Source organism: Dipodomys spectabilis, unplaced genomic scaffold, assembly GCF_019054845.1.
Source record: "Dipodomys spectabilis isolate Male_0828 unplaced genomic scaffold, ASM1905484v1 ptg000783l, whole genome shotgun sequence".
Classification (NCBI taxonomy): domain Eukaryota; kingdom Metazoa; phylum Chordata; class Mammalia; order Rodentia; family Heteromyidae; genus Dipodomys; species Dipodomys spectabilis.
Window position 1 is genome coordinate 13014551 of NW_024871460.1, and position 16742 is coordinate 13031292.

A 16742-nucleotide genomic window follows, 5' to 3' on the forward strand; every position below is an offset into this window, starting at 1 on the left:
TCTATATCATCCGAAATGGATTAATATATTCAAGGCATTATTTTGTGTCTTTAAGATTTTTATCACATTAACTTTCTTCAACACAAGAAAACTCTTGCTGACATAAATGTTTGATTAGAATCTTTCATATATTTGCAGTATGAAATATTGCATTTATGTAGCCTCTCACCCAGCACTCATGAAATATGCATCAAACAAGCTCTTTGCATGGCTTAAAACAAATTCTAAAACTCATCTTCAAATGCAATAATAACCATCTGGAACTCTCTAATTCTTATTGTTGGCTTCTGAAGGTGGTAATGATAACCTATTAGGTAGGTATATAAATTTGGTTTTTCAATAAACCTATTCTGTAAGTCTCGGGAATTCCAAAGTCCAAGAACAATAACTTTTTTTATGCTTTTTCTCCTCAAATCATCCAACTACAGGAAATTTAACTGGGCCATTTTTCAGTCATGTTCTATAAAGGTCCAAAATGACCACTTTTCACTGACGTAATAAATGCTCTAGTGAGGGAGAGATCAATGCTCAGAAGCTCCATGGTCTTCTGTGGCCAGTGGGGTTTTAAGAGTAGACTATTTTGTGAGACTATTTTTACCAAATAGTCTCCCTAGTGTCAGGGGTATACCAGAAATTCTAGTGGACAGCATTTAACTGTCAGGGAGAGTGAAACAACAAGGCCAGAGTGGCAAGCAAAGGGCCTTGAGCACAAGGTTCGTGTCAAATGACTGCTAAACCATGGAATTACTTGAGAAAAGATAGATAGGCAGACATTGAAGCATTCTTTGACTCATATAATAGCACCCATGAGGATCAAAGAAGCCCAAGGAAAGGGTTGTTGCAGCACTAAACTGTTCATCCTTATGAGGACCCACATTTAAGCTAGATCTTCAAGGCTCATTTGGAGAAAAGTGTTACCTAAAGAAGCACCTTGGCACAGGGGTAACATAATCGGATAATATAACTGGCTCTAGTCATTACTAGAGCCATATTTGTTTTAACTTCCATGTAGAAGATAAAGAAGGGAAAGAGGTATGTCATGTCAAAATATTCTAGCATATGTTTTTATTGTAAAGATACTGTAAAGAGGGTTTACAGTTACATGAGTAAAGTAATGAGTACATTTCCTATTGAGCATTTTACCCCCTCCTTTGTTTTACCCCTGCCCTCCCTCCCCTCCCCACTTTCCTTACTCCTCCCTCCCCCCCCAAGTCATAAAGTTCATTTTCAACATAGTGTCTTGTACATGTCATGTTACAAGGGGTCAAACTGTATCCTTGTTTCAGCGTTTTGTTATTTCCCTTCCCTTCCCCAAATTAGAAATATGTATATACAAGATTCAGGGCACCAGAATCAAATACAGTGAAAACAGGGCTTATACCAAAATATTCTCTCAGATTTACTTCCCCCAACAAAGAGAAGTACAGTCCTATATACAGGAGAATAGGAAATATCAAGATATTTTGAAAGTTCTTTGATACAGAGTTGACACCACTGCCAAGCAACTCAAAATACCATGATATCCTCTTATTACAGTAGCAATATATTGAGAGAAATGTCTAGCACTCAGTGTATCTAGCAGTTCCATACTCTTGTTGTCATTGGTCTAGGCCATTTGGGATGCTGACAATGCTCAAATGATTCTTTTCCTACCTTTTTTTAAAATTATCTTTAAATTATGATAGTACAATTTTGTAATTGTATAATTTTTTTTGTCAGTTGTGGGGCCTGAACTCTCGGCCTGGACACTGTCCTCCAGCTCTTCAGCTGTAGACCAGCAGTCTACCACCTGAGCCTCAGCCCCACTTCCAGCTTTTTCTGCTTATGTGGTGCTGAGGAATCGAACCCAGGGCCTCATGCATGCAAGGCAAGCACTCTACCACTGAGCCACCTTCCCAGCCCCCAATTTTGTAATTGTATAAAAGAGTTTCGATTCAACATGTCCATGAGTCTCCTTACACTGTGGATTTACATACAAAAATAAAAAATAAGAAGAAAAGAAGAAATCTATAAATTTATGGAAAGTATGATAAGGAAAGCCAAGTGGAAGCCCTAAAACTGCTCCCTAAAATAGAAAAAAAAATATTGTCAAGGTGCTATATAGAGGGGTTACAGTTACGTAAGTAAAGTAGTAATACATTTCTTTCCAAACTTGTTACCCCTTCCCTATTTTTCTCCTACTTTTCCTCTTTCCCAAGCTATACAGATCATATTGCCTTGTGTATGTCGCTGTTGCATTGGTTTCCCCCAATTTTCCAATTAGTGTTGACCTCAATGACTTGAAGTTTGATTCACTTGTATAGTCAGATGAGTCATTGCAAATGATATCAGACAATTATAAATTGAACCATTTATGGCCCCAATCACGGCTCCTGTGCCAAATTTGATATCATGAATGGGACATATCTACAAAGATCTGATCTTAGATATGCAGTTGTTGATCTGAGGAATTCATTTCTCTTTCATCTCTATCAGAAAGAAGAACTAGAAGCTAGTTATATTCATCTGGGAAAGACATTTACTGCCTGGCCCAGAGCTGTGTTGTCTTTCTTCCCCTTGTTTCTGACACAGTCAAAAAGGACTTCGATTATTTAAACATTCCAAAAGGACCTGGATTATTTAAACATGCTGGTGGCAATGTTAACTGGTACTGGTAAGCAGGAAGTATCAAGCACTCTGTGTATCCCTGGAATACATATGCATGCAAGAGGTTCAAGATAAACTGTACAGATATAGAGAGTGAAGTTTCCAAGTGTCCAAGGGACTTGAGCATGCTGAGATTTCCTCACTAAAGGAAAGGCCAACTTTGTAATTCCTACAAGTAGGCAGACCACTGAATAGATTGTTTTGAATTCTAGATGCAATGTATTCCATACTTGAGAACATACTTGAATGCAATTACGGATCACTTAGAAGGCTATCACTTTAAAAAGAATCCTACAGCATGAAAGGACTATCAGTAAGATGATTTCACATTCTTTTAGGCCACTTGTTCCAGCCAACCCATTGCAACAAAGTACAAATATTTGTGGGGTCCCTATCAAGCTTTTTAAGAGAGTCTCAGTATTCCTTATCATTCTCTAACATTCCAGAGCAATACCATATTTTCTGTAGCATTTGACTACTTGCCATTTGAAAAAGACCACCCAGTCTGCTACTGAGTCCTAGGAATGATTCTCTAATCACGTAAGGCACATTAAGTGAACATGAAACTGGAATTGCCCACTTAATAAAGGAGTTTGGTTAAAACCACCAGTCATGAGATCAGGCAGGCTTGGCAGCAAACTACTAGACAATGAAAATGAGCTAATCAGGATAAGGCCTTTGTAAATACAGAAGAGAAGAAGTGACATAAAGCAAAAGGAGAGACAATGAGAAGATAGGCCCTCATACCACCTACTTTTGTTGCGTTAGACTAGCAGAAATGTTATCCAAGGATGAGCAGAATCTAGAATGAGTAGTAGAGGAGGAAGCTAATGATGTCAATTATACCTTAGGACTAGCTGTGAAAATTACCTTCTTCTGCAGTGAAATCTTTCTTAGCGATAGTATTTTACATCTTAATAAGAACACTTAAAGAGAAGCATGAACAAAATCAAGTGGCACAAAAGATAGACTGTAGAGATGTTTATACTGTGCTACATCGCCTCTCCATCCACTCTTGAGTCCATCAGCAACTTCAGTGGAGATGGTTCCTGGAATGTGACAGCTTCCTACCACAAGAGTTGATTCCTTCTCCTTCAGTGCCTCAGAGCTTTCTCCAGTCCCACAAAACCTTGCTGTACTTGTAAGCTTTCCCAAAATGTCAAATTACCTACAGTCAAAATCACTGAGAGATGAGAACTGATGAATAATCTACTCATCCACCAGAAAGAATGATGTATCATTTGTAAGGAAATGGAAGGACTTAGAAAAAAATGTATTAAACAAAGTAAGCCAGACCCAAAGAACATACGTTGTATTGTTTCCCTCATTTGTGGTAACTTGAATGTGCCTATGAATAAATCTACAAGTTCAAACAGTAGATGGAAAAAACACACTGGGGGGCTGGGAAGGTGGCTCAGTGGTAGAGTGCTTGCCTTGCATGAATGAGGCCCTGGGTTTGATTCCTCAGCACCACATAAGCAGAAAAAGCTGGAAGTGGTACTGTGGCTCAAGTGGTAGAGCGCTAACTGAGCTGAAGAGCTGAGGCACAGAGCCCAGGCCCAGAGTTCAAGCCCCATGACCGACAAAAGAAAAAAGAAAAAAAAAGCACTGGGACATGATAAATTATACAGGACTCTAGGCATTCACACATCACACATAGTGAGACCAAAGGAGGAAATTCTTAGAACAAGAAGACAAAAGGTACAATAACAATATGCATTTGATCATTTAATAATATATATATCAAAAGAAACCCTAGGAAGGAAATGGAAAGAAGATTTTTTTCTTTGTTGCTGTTTTTGCTTTCTTTTCCTTTTGTCGTGTTTATTCATTTATCTGTCTTTGGGGGGAGTAAGGAGGAACACAGAAATGGTAGGACAAAAGGTGAGTAAATGCAGCAGTGGTACTCACTAGACACTATGTTGAAAATGAACTATAAAATTTGTGGGTAGGGAAGGGAAGGAAAAACTAGGAGAGGGGAAGGGGTGACATTATTCAATAAGAAATGAACTATTTATCTGACATATGTAACTGTAATACCTCTGTACATCACCTTTATGATAGCAATTTTAAAATGCATGACAAAATATCAAAGTGAGTTCCAGTTACTATCATCATGTTTGATCGGACTATGTTTTAAGGAGTCAAAAGATTTATTTGACTTCTGCTTGACTTGGTTTAATTCATTTAAGTCATTTATTATCTGCAGAAAATGTTCCTCTTCAGATGGTCCTTTTCTAAGCCAAGCAAAACTGGAGGCCACTTTAAATTTTCATTCGCTTTGTCATGCTTCATCCTGCTTGCCTACTATTAGAAAGCAATTATGTGATGAGCTCCTTTAGCGGAAGGAAAATGCTAAGTGATGTTCACTTAGTAGCAACTTAAAAATCTGATCTCATTTTTCATAGCCATTGTTTCCACAACAGGAGATGCCCAGAATGAGACTAAGAGCGCATCAAAGAAGACAGAAGCAAGTTCTTCCTAAAACAAACATTGAAGAAAATTCCCTAAATGATATCTTTTCTCTTAAAACACCTGACATTTATTATTCAGATGAGTAAATCTTTCATGGATTTTTAGATTATTCCAAACTGCTTTCTAATGATAAAGTTTAATAAGATTTTATTTTATACATGAGATGGGTTAAAATGTTTTATTGGATTCTTACTAAAAATAGACTTACTCAGGTTATAAATGCCCTCCTTACAATTCATTTTTACTATTAGATGGCTCTTGTGGATTTTTCAGAACATTACTTAGAGGTTTTCTTGTTAAATTCTACCAGATTAGTATTGGTTTTTTGTTTCTTTTTCAAATCATAATAAATAGAAATAGATAAGCCAAATTCTAAGGAGACCTTTCAGAACTTGCTTGGATAAAGCAAAACCATTGTTTCTACCTAGTTGGACAGACACTGAGAATCATCTGCATATTTAACCTTTGGGGGAAACCAATTTAAACATTTGCCGCTTGCTTAGTCTTGTTCAAGAGACACAGAACTAACACATACACTGCCAAAGGGATGTTCCCTCCAGTTAGGTATCTGGCACTTCTTGCCCAGAGAAGAAATGAAAAGAAGTTACATGCCAAAATTTCAGTACTTGGGATATGGAGGCAGGAGGATCACAAACGGAAGGCCAGTCCAAGATACATAGCAAAAAGCTGTCTTAAGAAAGAAAATAAATAAATAAAGTCAGATCCGTAGCATTAGCAAGGTATTTTGCTCAGTGAGAAAACTTTCAAAGTGCCATAGCAGTCACAGTTCCACATGAAAAAAAAACAAATTCCATCCAGGCCTTGTCAACCAGTATTCCCTTTTCCAGTGTTCTCTATCAATAAATGTGGGAGTAGGATTTGGAATAGGATTTCTGAGCCTCAGTCCCATTTGAAATGTTATTATATTTAAGATAGTGATCCACAATCCAATAGACTAATGAGCCAAGCTAGAGAAACAGCAGCTACTGCACATTTACTGAGACTTTAATGCCAAGCTTGCCTTCCTGACATTATGTTGTCAGACAGCACAGTGACTGAGCTTCAACGGGATACCATAGCAATGAATCAAAATCGGCCACTTACAAGCAAATGCATCCAATCTTCTTTTCCTTCCTTAGAAAATAAAATGAAAATAAATCACTGCTCATATTCTGTATGTAAATACTGCATTTCCCCTTTAGGAATCTTCACTATTTTGAACATACAATTCAAATTGTACCTTCTTTGAAAAACGTTAGATCTCTTATTTATTAGATTAGGTAAATCTATTAGATTAATGGACAAAGCTCCAAAGATAGGAGCTGTTCCATACTCTCCACATGGAGCCTCCTGGATAAAGGCTTCCATGAGTATTCAGTGGTTGCATATTTTCTATATTAACATCAGATTTCAGGTTATTTCACTCTGTCCAAGTCAGAGACAAAAATAATCCTTAAGAGGAATAAAAGGGAATATAGAATTTCATATTTTCTCAGAAACACTCTGCCCTAGAGTACGTCCATTCCCTTTTGAGACAGAATAAGCCAACAAGACTTGATAGCATGGGTACTCATTCGAGTCACATCTCACAGCTATTTCTGCCATCTACACCAGGCACCATGCAAAGTACTTTATATACCCTGGCTCATTTTGTCTTCAAGACAAAATCCAATCAACCTAGAAAGATTAAAACCTGGTGCCATATATACTTTTATTTGAATTAGGGAAGAGAAAGGGAACAACAGAATGGTATAACGAAGGACAAAAGGAGGGACCAATGCAAAAGCGATATACACATGACAACATATTGTAAATGATCTGTACAACTTGTGGGGGAGGGAAAGGAGGAGAAAATGAGGGAAGGGATAACACGTTTGGCAAGAAATGGACTTACTACCTTACTTACGTAACTGTAACTCCTCTGTGCATCAACTTGACAGTAAAAGTAAGAAAAATTAAAACCATGCCTTTTAGCTTGGCTCTGAAAGTGACCAAGCCAGCAGAGTCTGGCTCTGCAATCCATACTCTTTAATGATGCTTTGTGAAGACTTAATTTGGGGAAAGAATGAAGCATTTACCTTGGATACAGGCTTCAGTAAGAAAAACAAGAACTTTGGGGAAGTGTGTACTGCATTTCCTGAGAGGAAAAGAAGGACTAATAGACTGGTAGTCATGTCAACATAGACTTCCTCCAAATGAACAAGACTGCATTCTCTTAATTTCTGAGAGGAAGTTTCAATGGCTGATTGCAAACAGTTAAATTTGAAATCCTCCATTAAACATTTTTATTAATTAATATATTTGTGCATTTTATGAATATGGTATCATTCTATACATGTAAAAATGTATAGCATTCAAATCAGAATACTTAGCTTTTCCATCTCCTTCAAATATTTATCATTTCTCTGTGTTGGGAACCTCTAAACATTTCTAGTTATTTTAAAATATATTACATTGTGGCATAGTATAATTAATTTGGTGTGTTATGGAGCACTAGAACTAATTATCCCTAATTTGAAAAAGAACAGATTCTTCACTTGGTATAGAAAGATTATTTTTATTTCTTAAGAACTTCTGGAATCCACACTGTAACTGATGATCTCAGAATTTCCTTTGAGACTGATGAAATCATTTTCTGAGTTGTAAAGATCTAACACTACTATTAACAACAAACTATCTCTGTAATACTAGCTACTCTGGAGGTTGAGATCTGAGGGTCACAGTTCAAAGCCAGCCCGGTCAGGAAAGTCCATGATACTCTTATCTCCAATAAACCACTAGAAAACTGGAAGTGGCACTGTGGCTCACGTGGTAGAGTGCTCACCTTGAGCTGAAGAGCACAGGGACAGCATCCAAGCCCATAGTTCAAGCCCCACAACTAACAAAATTAAAAAATAAAATAACTATTTCTAAAAGGGTGAAACAAGAGACCAGGATTTCCAATATTCTAATAAAACTAATTTTATTTCTTTAGATATGATTTATTTTGGGAGTGACAATGACATTGATTTCCCCTAAAATAAAAAATAAGTTAGCGTCAAAACTGCAAAGGTCACAAATATAAACTTGTTTTATAATGTTTCCTGTTTAAATAGATCTAATATATATAATGAAATCTGAATATACCTTTGGCACCTTTTGTTGCGGGGGAGCAGGGGGTACCAGGTTTTTTACGCTAAGCCTTCCACTTATGGAGAGGTGTACTACCACTTGAGCAACAGCCACAGCTTTTGGCATTTCTCAAAAATTTGCAATGGGGCTGGGAATGTGACTTCATGGTACAGTGTTTGCCTAGCATGCACGAAGCCCTTGATTCCATTCCTCAGTACCACATAAACAATAAATAAAATAAATATGATTAAAAGAGAAAAAAATATTTTAAAAAATTGCAATGTTCCTTCAATTCACCAGATAAGTGTCGCATTTTATTAACTATCTTATTTTCTTTTAAAACCTAATACATTAAATGGAAGCTCATTAAGTATTTTAAGGAACTTACTTTGTGTGTGTGTATTTAAGAAGTAAAACAATGTTTTCCCTAACATGCAAAGTACTTTGTTCTATCCCTTAAATGTCCATCTCTGACTCACACTGATGAGGAAAAAATAAGGGTGACAAATGGCAGTGCAATAAGACAGCTAATAAGAAATATATCCTTTGGTCTCAATTTAACAAACCCAAGTTAAAAAAAAAAAAAGAAATGAAATGAACGTTTCCCTAAATCTTTTAGCAGGAAGTGGCACTGTAGCTCAAGCGGTAGAGCGCTCACATTGAGCTGAAGAGCAAAGGGACAGCGCCCAGGCCCAGAGTTCAAGCACCAGGACCGACAAAAACAAAACTAAACAAAACAAAAACAACTAAATCTTTTAGCAAAGAGGAGTGTAAGATAAAGAAAAAATTTCCACAAAATTATATAAAAGTGATCTAGTGATGATGAAATGAATCATTTTCCACATGTGAAGTCATTATGTAGGACGTAGCTTTGTAAATGGCTGGGATGTTTGCATAACACATTAATTTACAAAATGTTCATATTACTCAATTCTCATTATTCAGTTATTCAATTGTGTTCCCTTAATATTATGGAATGAATAATATCTGAGGAAAACATTTTCAAAAAGATGGACTAACTGTTAAAACAGTCAGAAATTAACTTGTTTTAACCATTCCACAATGTATGCATATATAAAACCCTGACAGTTTCATGGTAAATACCGGTTTATTTCTCAGTATACTTGAATAACTAGAGAAAATTTTAAATAAAAAATTTCATTTAAGCATATATTATAGAGATAGTAATATAGGTCTTAAACTTCAGAATTTAAGTACAACCTCAAATGAAAGAAATAACATCTAATTATCAGGAATGTTTCTAAATATTATTAGGCTTTATTTTTTTTTCAGTCGGTCATGGGGCTTGAACTATGGGCCTGGAGCTCAAGGCGAGCACTCTACCACTTGAGCCACAAGACTACTTCTGGGATCTCTGGTGGTTAATTGGAGATGAAGTCTCACAGCCTTTCCTGCCAAAGCTGACTTGGAACTATGATCCTCAGATCTCAGCCTCCTGAGTAATTAATATTACAGGTATGAGCCACTGGTACCCAGCAGGCTTTACTTTTAAAGTCCATCAAATTAAATCATATTGTTTGAAGGACTAGTGTAAGAAATAATGGGCAATTTGGAAGAAAATTGTCCATGTTCAATATGTAATACATGGCAGGTTCAAATCTAGTTTTAAGAGAGAGGATGATATAAAATATAGTTTCTTCCACTAAGAGAACCACAATTTACTAAGAGAGAAAGACATTTTTAATATATTACATAAAGTATAACAGCATAGGAGCAACATACAATGAAAGAATGGCAGAGAACAACATACCAAACTGAGAAATGAAAAGCCAAAGCGGTATTATTGAGGTTGAGTCCACAACAATTAATAAAAACCTTGCTACATAAAGTGGGAAAGCAACGTGTGGAAATACTTGGATACAAGAAAAGAAATATAGATTAGCCCACACCTCCAACTATTTGGTTTGAGTACAGAACACTGGGGAGATTTAGTCCTCAACTATTTACACCATACTAAAAGATTCAACTCTCCGCCCAATCAATGATATCCTTGTGGGTTGTTTATTTGGTTTGGGATTTTGTTTTTCTATTTTTATTTTGCTTTTTGTCATTTGGGGGACTTGAACTAGATGCCAGGGTGCTGTCTCTGAGCTCTTTTTGCTCAAGGCGACAATCTACCACTTTGAATCACAGCTCCTCTTCAAGTTTCCTGGTGGTTAATTGGAGATAAGAGTCCCACAGATTTTCCTGCCCATGCTAGCTTTGAGATCCTCAGATCTCAATCTCCTGAGTAGCTGGGCTTACAGGTATGAGTCACCAGAATCCAGCCAGCCAACCCTTGCATTTTAACTGAGAAAGAAACATGAACAGACACATAAAAGCAGTATAATGTAGGTGGCAATGTTGCTGCAGAACTGGATGGAGAATGTAAGTAGAGAGATCACCTGGGACAACACAGCAATTTACCTGTATCCTCACATTGAGGAGGACTTGGATCCCACTACGGGAGGCAATGGGTCAGTAGACTCATGGACACTCTGGGTTGGGATATTTCTCTCACAATATGTTATGTGGTATTGTTAGTATCCTTTCAATTCCTTAACACCTCTAGCCTTACTAGAGTAATCGTGAATTTGATTATATGTTTGTTTCTTTTTGAGAAGCTAATTTCTTCAACTATATCACTTTTGTGGGTCCGCAATAGCAAATATAATACATGGACCTGAAAAAAAAAATCTCATTAAGTTGAACAAATGCTTACTGATACATTTAAGTGTATCAATTTGGTGAAGCTATAATGCCCAACTAATGACTAAAATACTAGTTTTGCCAGGAGGGTTTCTTACAGATATGGCTAACAGTTACAGTCAGATAACTTTAAATAAAAGAATTACTTCAATTATTACCTTTGTTACTAAGGCACAAATGAAATGAGCCTTATACAATCATTTGAGAAAAACAAAAAGGCCTTAGTACCAACTGTATCAGGAAAAAGACAATCTCCCTTGAGACTAAACAGCTTCTATATCCTACAGACTTCACACTTGTCAGGTATAAGCTAAGTCATTGAATGAAGTACATGTATGTGTTCTTTTAGTTTTTGTACTTGTATACATTTATGTTGTTTTTATTAGAAGAATGGAATCAGTTTTTCAAACTTAGCTGAGCTTCACTTGTCAAAAGAAAGACTACAAAGAGAAAGAAATTGTTCAGGTACAAATAATGACTAGATGTGTTGAAATTCAGCAGCAAAGAAAAATTCAGCAGAGAGAGAGAGGGAGCAGATAGAAATATGATGCTTAAGGTCCTAAGAGAAAATGATGCAGTGAAAATATATTATTTAGCCACAGTATAGTTTCTGGTTGTCTAAAAAACACACATAACATTTAGAGTGAGTTTGAAATTTACACTCTACAGCTCATGTATACAAAAGAAATACCTAGCTCTAGTTATTGTCTGAACAGAACTTAACCTTCAAGCTTATTCCAATCCAAATAAAATTTCTGTCTTAAAGATATCTCAGTGAGTAAATATCACTCAAGGATTCAAAACCTCCCATCAGGGTTGTTTCTTTCCCTTCGCTGGAGCTCTGGATAAAAGGTGAAAATTTGAACATTACCATGACAACAAGCTGCAGGAAAAGAGAGGATGGTTCTGTGGTCCACAAGCTGATTACTGCATGTCTTCTTCCTGCTTATCTTATACTCTGGGTAAGCCAGATCTATGGAAATATATCTGAGAGATATATCTACAATGGAATATGAAACAAATCATTTCGTAGCTGCATGCTTTTGCACTGATTTTATCTGACTCATCTCTACACAATGGAGTTCTTTCCAATGTTCTTGGGTAAAAAGAAAGCCAGAAAGATGTTGGTTCCCTTCCCAAAGGCATCTAAGTAATAAATAGCCTTGCCTGATAGCAAACTTCCTGGCTTTGAACAGATAACACCATTGTCTTTTCCAGAAAAATCACATCCTAATGCACAAGTTTCTGAGAGATATTTGCTCAGCCAATTCTTCATAAAAATACTTTAGATTTAGGTAATGGACTACTTAAATATTTATCCATGGGCTCTATCATTCCTCATATATAATGGTGAGGAGAAATCTTACCAGAGAAATTTTATAGGCCTAAGCCAAAACATGATATTTCCAGAAGACAAATGCAATAATAAATCATCTGAAGTATTCATTGTAAGACTATGCCCAACTGGTTTAAATGGCAGGTGCAAACTTTAATATCCTCATTGTCTACGTAGATAACACAAGGCATTTTATAATAATATACTTACTTTCTCTTTGACTCTCTAGCTTTTTCATAAACTCAGCTGAGATTCTTTTGAATGGCAACCAAACATCAGCAAGCCATATAACAGACATCAGTGACATTTGACACTAAAGCGTTACCTCAAAGCAGTCTCTAGAGTTGTTTTCTTAACTCCAAATGAAGTATATCAGCTGATAGTCAACTGACACCTACAAAGGAAAGCAAGAAAATATCACAGAACCCAATGCAATGGGGAACTTTTCCAGGGAATAGGATTCCTGCGCATTAAAAAAAATTAACCTTAGCAAAATTTTAGTGGGCTTGTTTCTGCTGACTTATAAGAGTATACAGTTCATCAGCACTCTGAAATGCTAGGATAACAGGTATGAATCACCTCATTCAGCTTATTGGTTGAGATAGAGTCTCACAAACTATTTTTTATACTGGATGGCTCCAAACATGATTTTCTCAGTTTGTGCCTTCAAAGTAGCCATAATTAGAAGGCTTTGCTATCATGCCTTCCGAAGTTGAGATTTTTTGAGCAGATATAGTAATAAATAAATAAATGAATGAATTTTTCAGTATTACATACTTATTTGCAACTCACCAAAACCAGAATGGTGTCTGTCCACCCCTGGGACTATTGCTGTTATGCCTAGTTAGATATGACAATAAAACCTTTCATCACAATCATGAATTTTAGCTTTATGTTTATTGAGTTTTAAAGATAACAAGGGGATGGCCCCCATCATAATGAAACAGCGTAAGTAAAAGTTTCATGTCACAAAACAGAGCTAGGAAAATGTCAGACAATCCACAGAGCTAGATTTGCATGTAGAAAAGCTTTCTGAACGTGTTGCTTTACTGTTAGAACACTAAGCACTGAATCAATCCTACAATTTTTCAGAGATGGTACATGGTGTCAAGCCAAGATGGAAAGGAGGAGGAGGCAAGGCCTCTGAAAGCTGCTACACTACAACTCTACCAACAGGTAGACATGAATAGTCTACAATGTCTACAGCCTCAGGTGCTTACTAGAGAGAGAAACATTGAGTTTGATTCATTAGTGCTGAAGGAGGAGGAATAGGAGAGAGATGACTGTGTTAGCTGATTGCTTTCCACTCTCTGTGGAAGCGTAGAACGTTCTTGATTTCCACACCAGCCTCTGTCGCGATCCCCAGCACCAACTGCAGAGGATATGAGAAATTCCTAGGGTTGTCCAAACTGGTGCCAGTGATGATAGTTACCATGCTGCTGGGATCCGGTGTCCCTGGCCTGGAAGCCTCCAAAAGACCTTTACAAAAGTCAAGAATATTATAAAGGTCCCAAGCATCAGAGTCTGACCTGGTCATTCTGGGCCTCATCAGCCTCTTAGACACAAAGGACTGGCAAAGAATATACTGGTTCCCTCTCTTCAATTCATCCTCTAGGAAGGTGATGGCTGTCAAGGCCCTGTGGTCTTCTCTCCTCAGGATGTATAGTGTGTCAACCACAATCTTGGGCAAGATGAGGAAGAACTTACCACTGGTGGTGAGTTGCTGGATGATGGGAAGATGCTCACACAAAGCCCTGGGATCAGGGAACAGGTAAGGGGTCAAAGCTGAGCGAGTCTGGGGACCCCGGAGGGTCTTTTCTAACAGTGCTACTTCACGCTGAAGCCAGAGCTGAACAATATCTTTGGAAAATCTGATCCTTTCACCTCTAGGAAGCGGATGAGATGGGTTTTCTGACCTTTCGGGTGTACTGCTCACAAAGACACCCACCTTAGAGTCGAACGTCAGGAACTGTCCGGGGAGTCTAGTCACAAAATGGCCAAAACTTCTGAGGAAACAGATGCGCACAGCGGTTTCATCCTGGTAGCTGAGTGGAGGTGAGTCTTGCTTGAAGCCCACCATTTCCTGAAAAGCCTGTGGTGGAGAGTGCTGGAACAGAGCAAGGTCCTCAGGAAGCTGCAGGAAACCGGCAGGATGGGGATCTTTGCAGCTCTGCAGCAGTTCGTGAAGATGTGGGGAGAGACCCAGGCCTGGTTGCTGAAGGTCTCCCTCAGAGGGTAACAGGTTCAGCAGTACACACAGGTGGTCCCACAGGCTAAGGGAACTCCGCCAGTGGGAGGAGAGGAAACTGTGGTTGGTGTGGAGCCAGCCCAGGATCACCTTGATGGTGGGGAGTAACCCTTCTGCGGAGAGGATCTTCAGCTTCTTTTGAATGGTCTGCAGATGGTTGTGAGACCTGCCAATGCAGATACTCTGCTCCAAGAAGGAACTACTGTCAGCATCTGCTTCAGGAAAGTGATCCCTAGCGGCCCGGGTGCGCAGCTCAGACGCAGGTGTCAGAACACTGTGACTGAAGACAGGAACCAAGTGTGAGCCATATCTTCCTTGAAGCTTTTGGCTCAGTGGAGCCGGCAGATTAGAAGAAATGGTGGTTTTCAGGAGTTCTAGAAGACTGTTGGGAGATTTAGATGGCCTCCATATATTCCTGGAGTGGTTGGCTTTCGAATTGGATGTGGCCTCACTTTCCCACCCTACTTCTGGGCCTAGGGACCCATCAGGCTCTTCATCACTTGTATCTGAGTAAGAAGTTTCGCTGCTCGTTTCTGAATGGAACTGTGAAATTAAGTTCTCCTCTTCCTCTGTGTCATCTGAGTCACAGCAGGAATAAACACCAGCGTCTGAAATGCAATCCACACTAGAGCCACCGGAAGAGCTGTGGCTCTTCTGGGATTTGCTGTGGTGGGGGGGCCTGGGAGCTGGAAAGATTTTTTGTCTTTCTCCAGTCTCCGTCTTACAGCTGCCATTGCTGCGGGCAGCCACTTCGGGAGTCAGCTTCACTTTCTGCAGCTCGGCCTGGATTCGCACGTTCACATGTTGAATTAGGTGCGAGAAAAGGGTCAAGGTGAAGATGACTGCAGGTTTTTGCTGCTTGGAGCCTGTCTTCCTCAGGCTGTGCACGTTCATGAGGCAAAGAACCACCATGTGGAAGATGAGGAGGTCTGGGAGAAACAGATAGCCTCTCGGGGGTTTGGTATCTGTGGACGCCTGGCCCAGATCCGAAGGACATGGCCGGTAAGAAAGACAGAGACGGAAATCTTCCAGAACCAACTGGCACAGGGCTATCAACCTGGCCGCTTTGAACTTCCTCTGGGGCTGCAGGAGACTCTGAAGGTAGAGAAAGCTAACGAGTAGCCGCTTGTTATCCCAACACTTTCTCTGGCTACGAGAGAGTTTCTTCCCCTGGTACCTTTTCAGCGAGCTGTACTTTTTTCCTGCACGATCATAGAGTCGTTTGAGGTTCCAGGCTGCCCCTTTGAAAGGCACTTCTGAGTGGAGGCAGCGCTGGTAAAAGTAGGTGGCCGCCACATCGTAGTATTTGGTCCCCATGAGAGCTCCCAACTGATTGAAGGGCATTCCCAGGTGCGGGGCCACCGACAGGGCTCTGTAATAGCATCGCTCAGCCAAGTGCTTGGTACCCAAGTCCAGGAACTCGTTCTGATAGCGGAACAAGTCTCCCAGGTAGAGCAGGCAGCGGTGGCAAGCCAGGCGAGCCCAGGCAGCCTCTTCCTTGGAGGTGGGCCCCACTCTCTTAGAGCCAATCGAGTGCACCACACTGTGCGGCCAGTCTATGTAGCTCTGTAACCTCAGCTCATAATGGCCCTGAAGGAACAGGAAGAGATGCTCATAGAACTGGAGGCCCCCCTTCAGGTGAGCCCGCAAGGGGCCTTCCCAGTATGGGGACGTTTCCGTATGCTTTCTGTTGGTCTCCATGAACAGCATGACAACATCAGAGTACATTTTCCTCCACAGCAGCTCCTCCGCCTTCCTCCCATAAGCCACCGGGTACAAAAACATGAGTTTAATGCAGGCTTGGTGAACCATACCCCTGAGAGCCAGGATGTGGGGCTTGAACACCTCCCTGTGGGCATTTCCATGTCGTAGGAATAAGTCGAGGCGCTGAGCGGCCAAGCAAACGTCCTGGTAGAGGAGTTTGGCCTTCAGAGCTTCTGTCTGGCTTCTCTCCATAGGGATGAACTCTTTCCCAGCGATATCTATGTGCCGCTTCTGAGGAAAGATGAAAACTACCTATTAGTACTCAACCATAAAGATGGAGAATTATTTTAAAATACCAGAACAACACACTGGGGATGTATACAACACTTTAGTAGAGCAGGTAAATCCTGCTTATCCTTCAGAACTCAGCTTAAATACGATTTCTTCTAGAAAACCCACACTAATTCTGAAAGATTGACTAGATACTTCTCCTTCACACTGCCTGGCGTCCTT

General features: G+C 39.3%; 1 protein-coding gene across 1 annotated transcript; it reads right to left on the reverse strand.

Annotated features, from left to right (window-relative positions):
* Nucleotides 1-13416: 13416 nt before the first annotated feature.
* On the reverse strand, nucleotides 13417-16481 carry LOC122102478 (protein SMG5-like). The gene has a single exon (XM_042673223.1). It carries the CDS (start codon nucleotides 16479-16481, stop codon nucleotides 13566-13568), a length of 2916 nt encoding a protein of 971 aa, XP_042529157.1. The 3' UTR covers nucleotides 13417-13565.
* Between the last annotated feature and the right edge of the window lie 261 nt (nucleotides 16482-16742).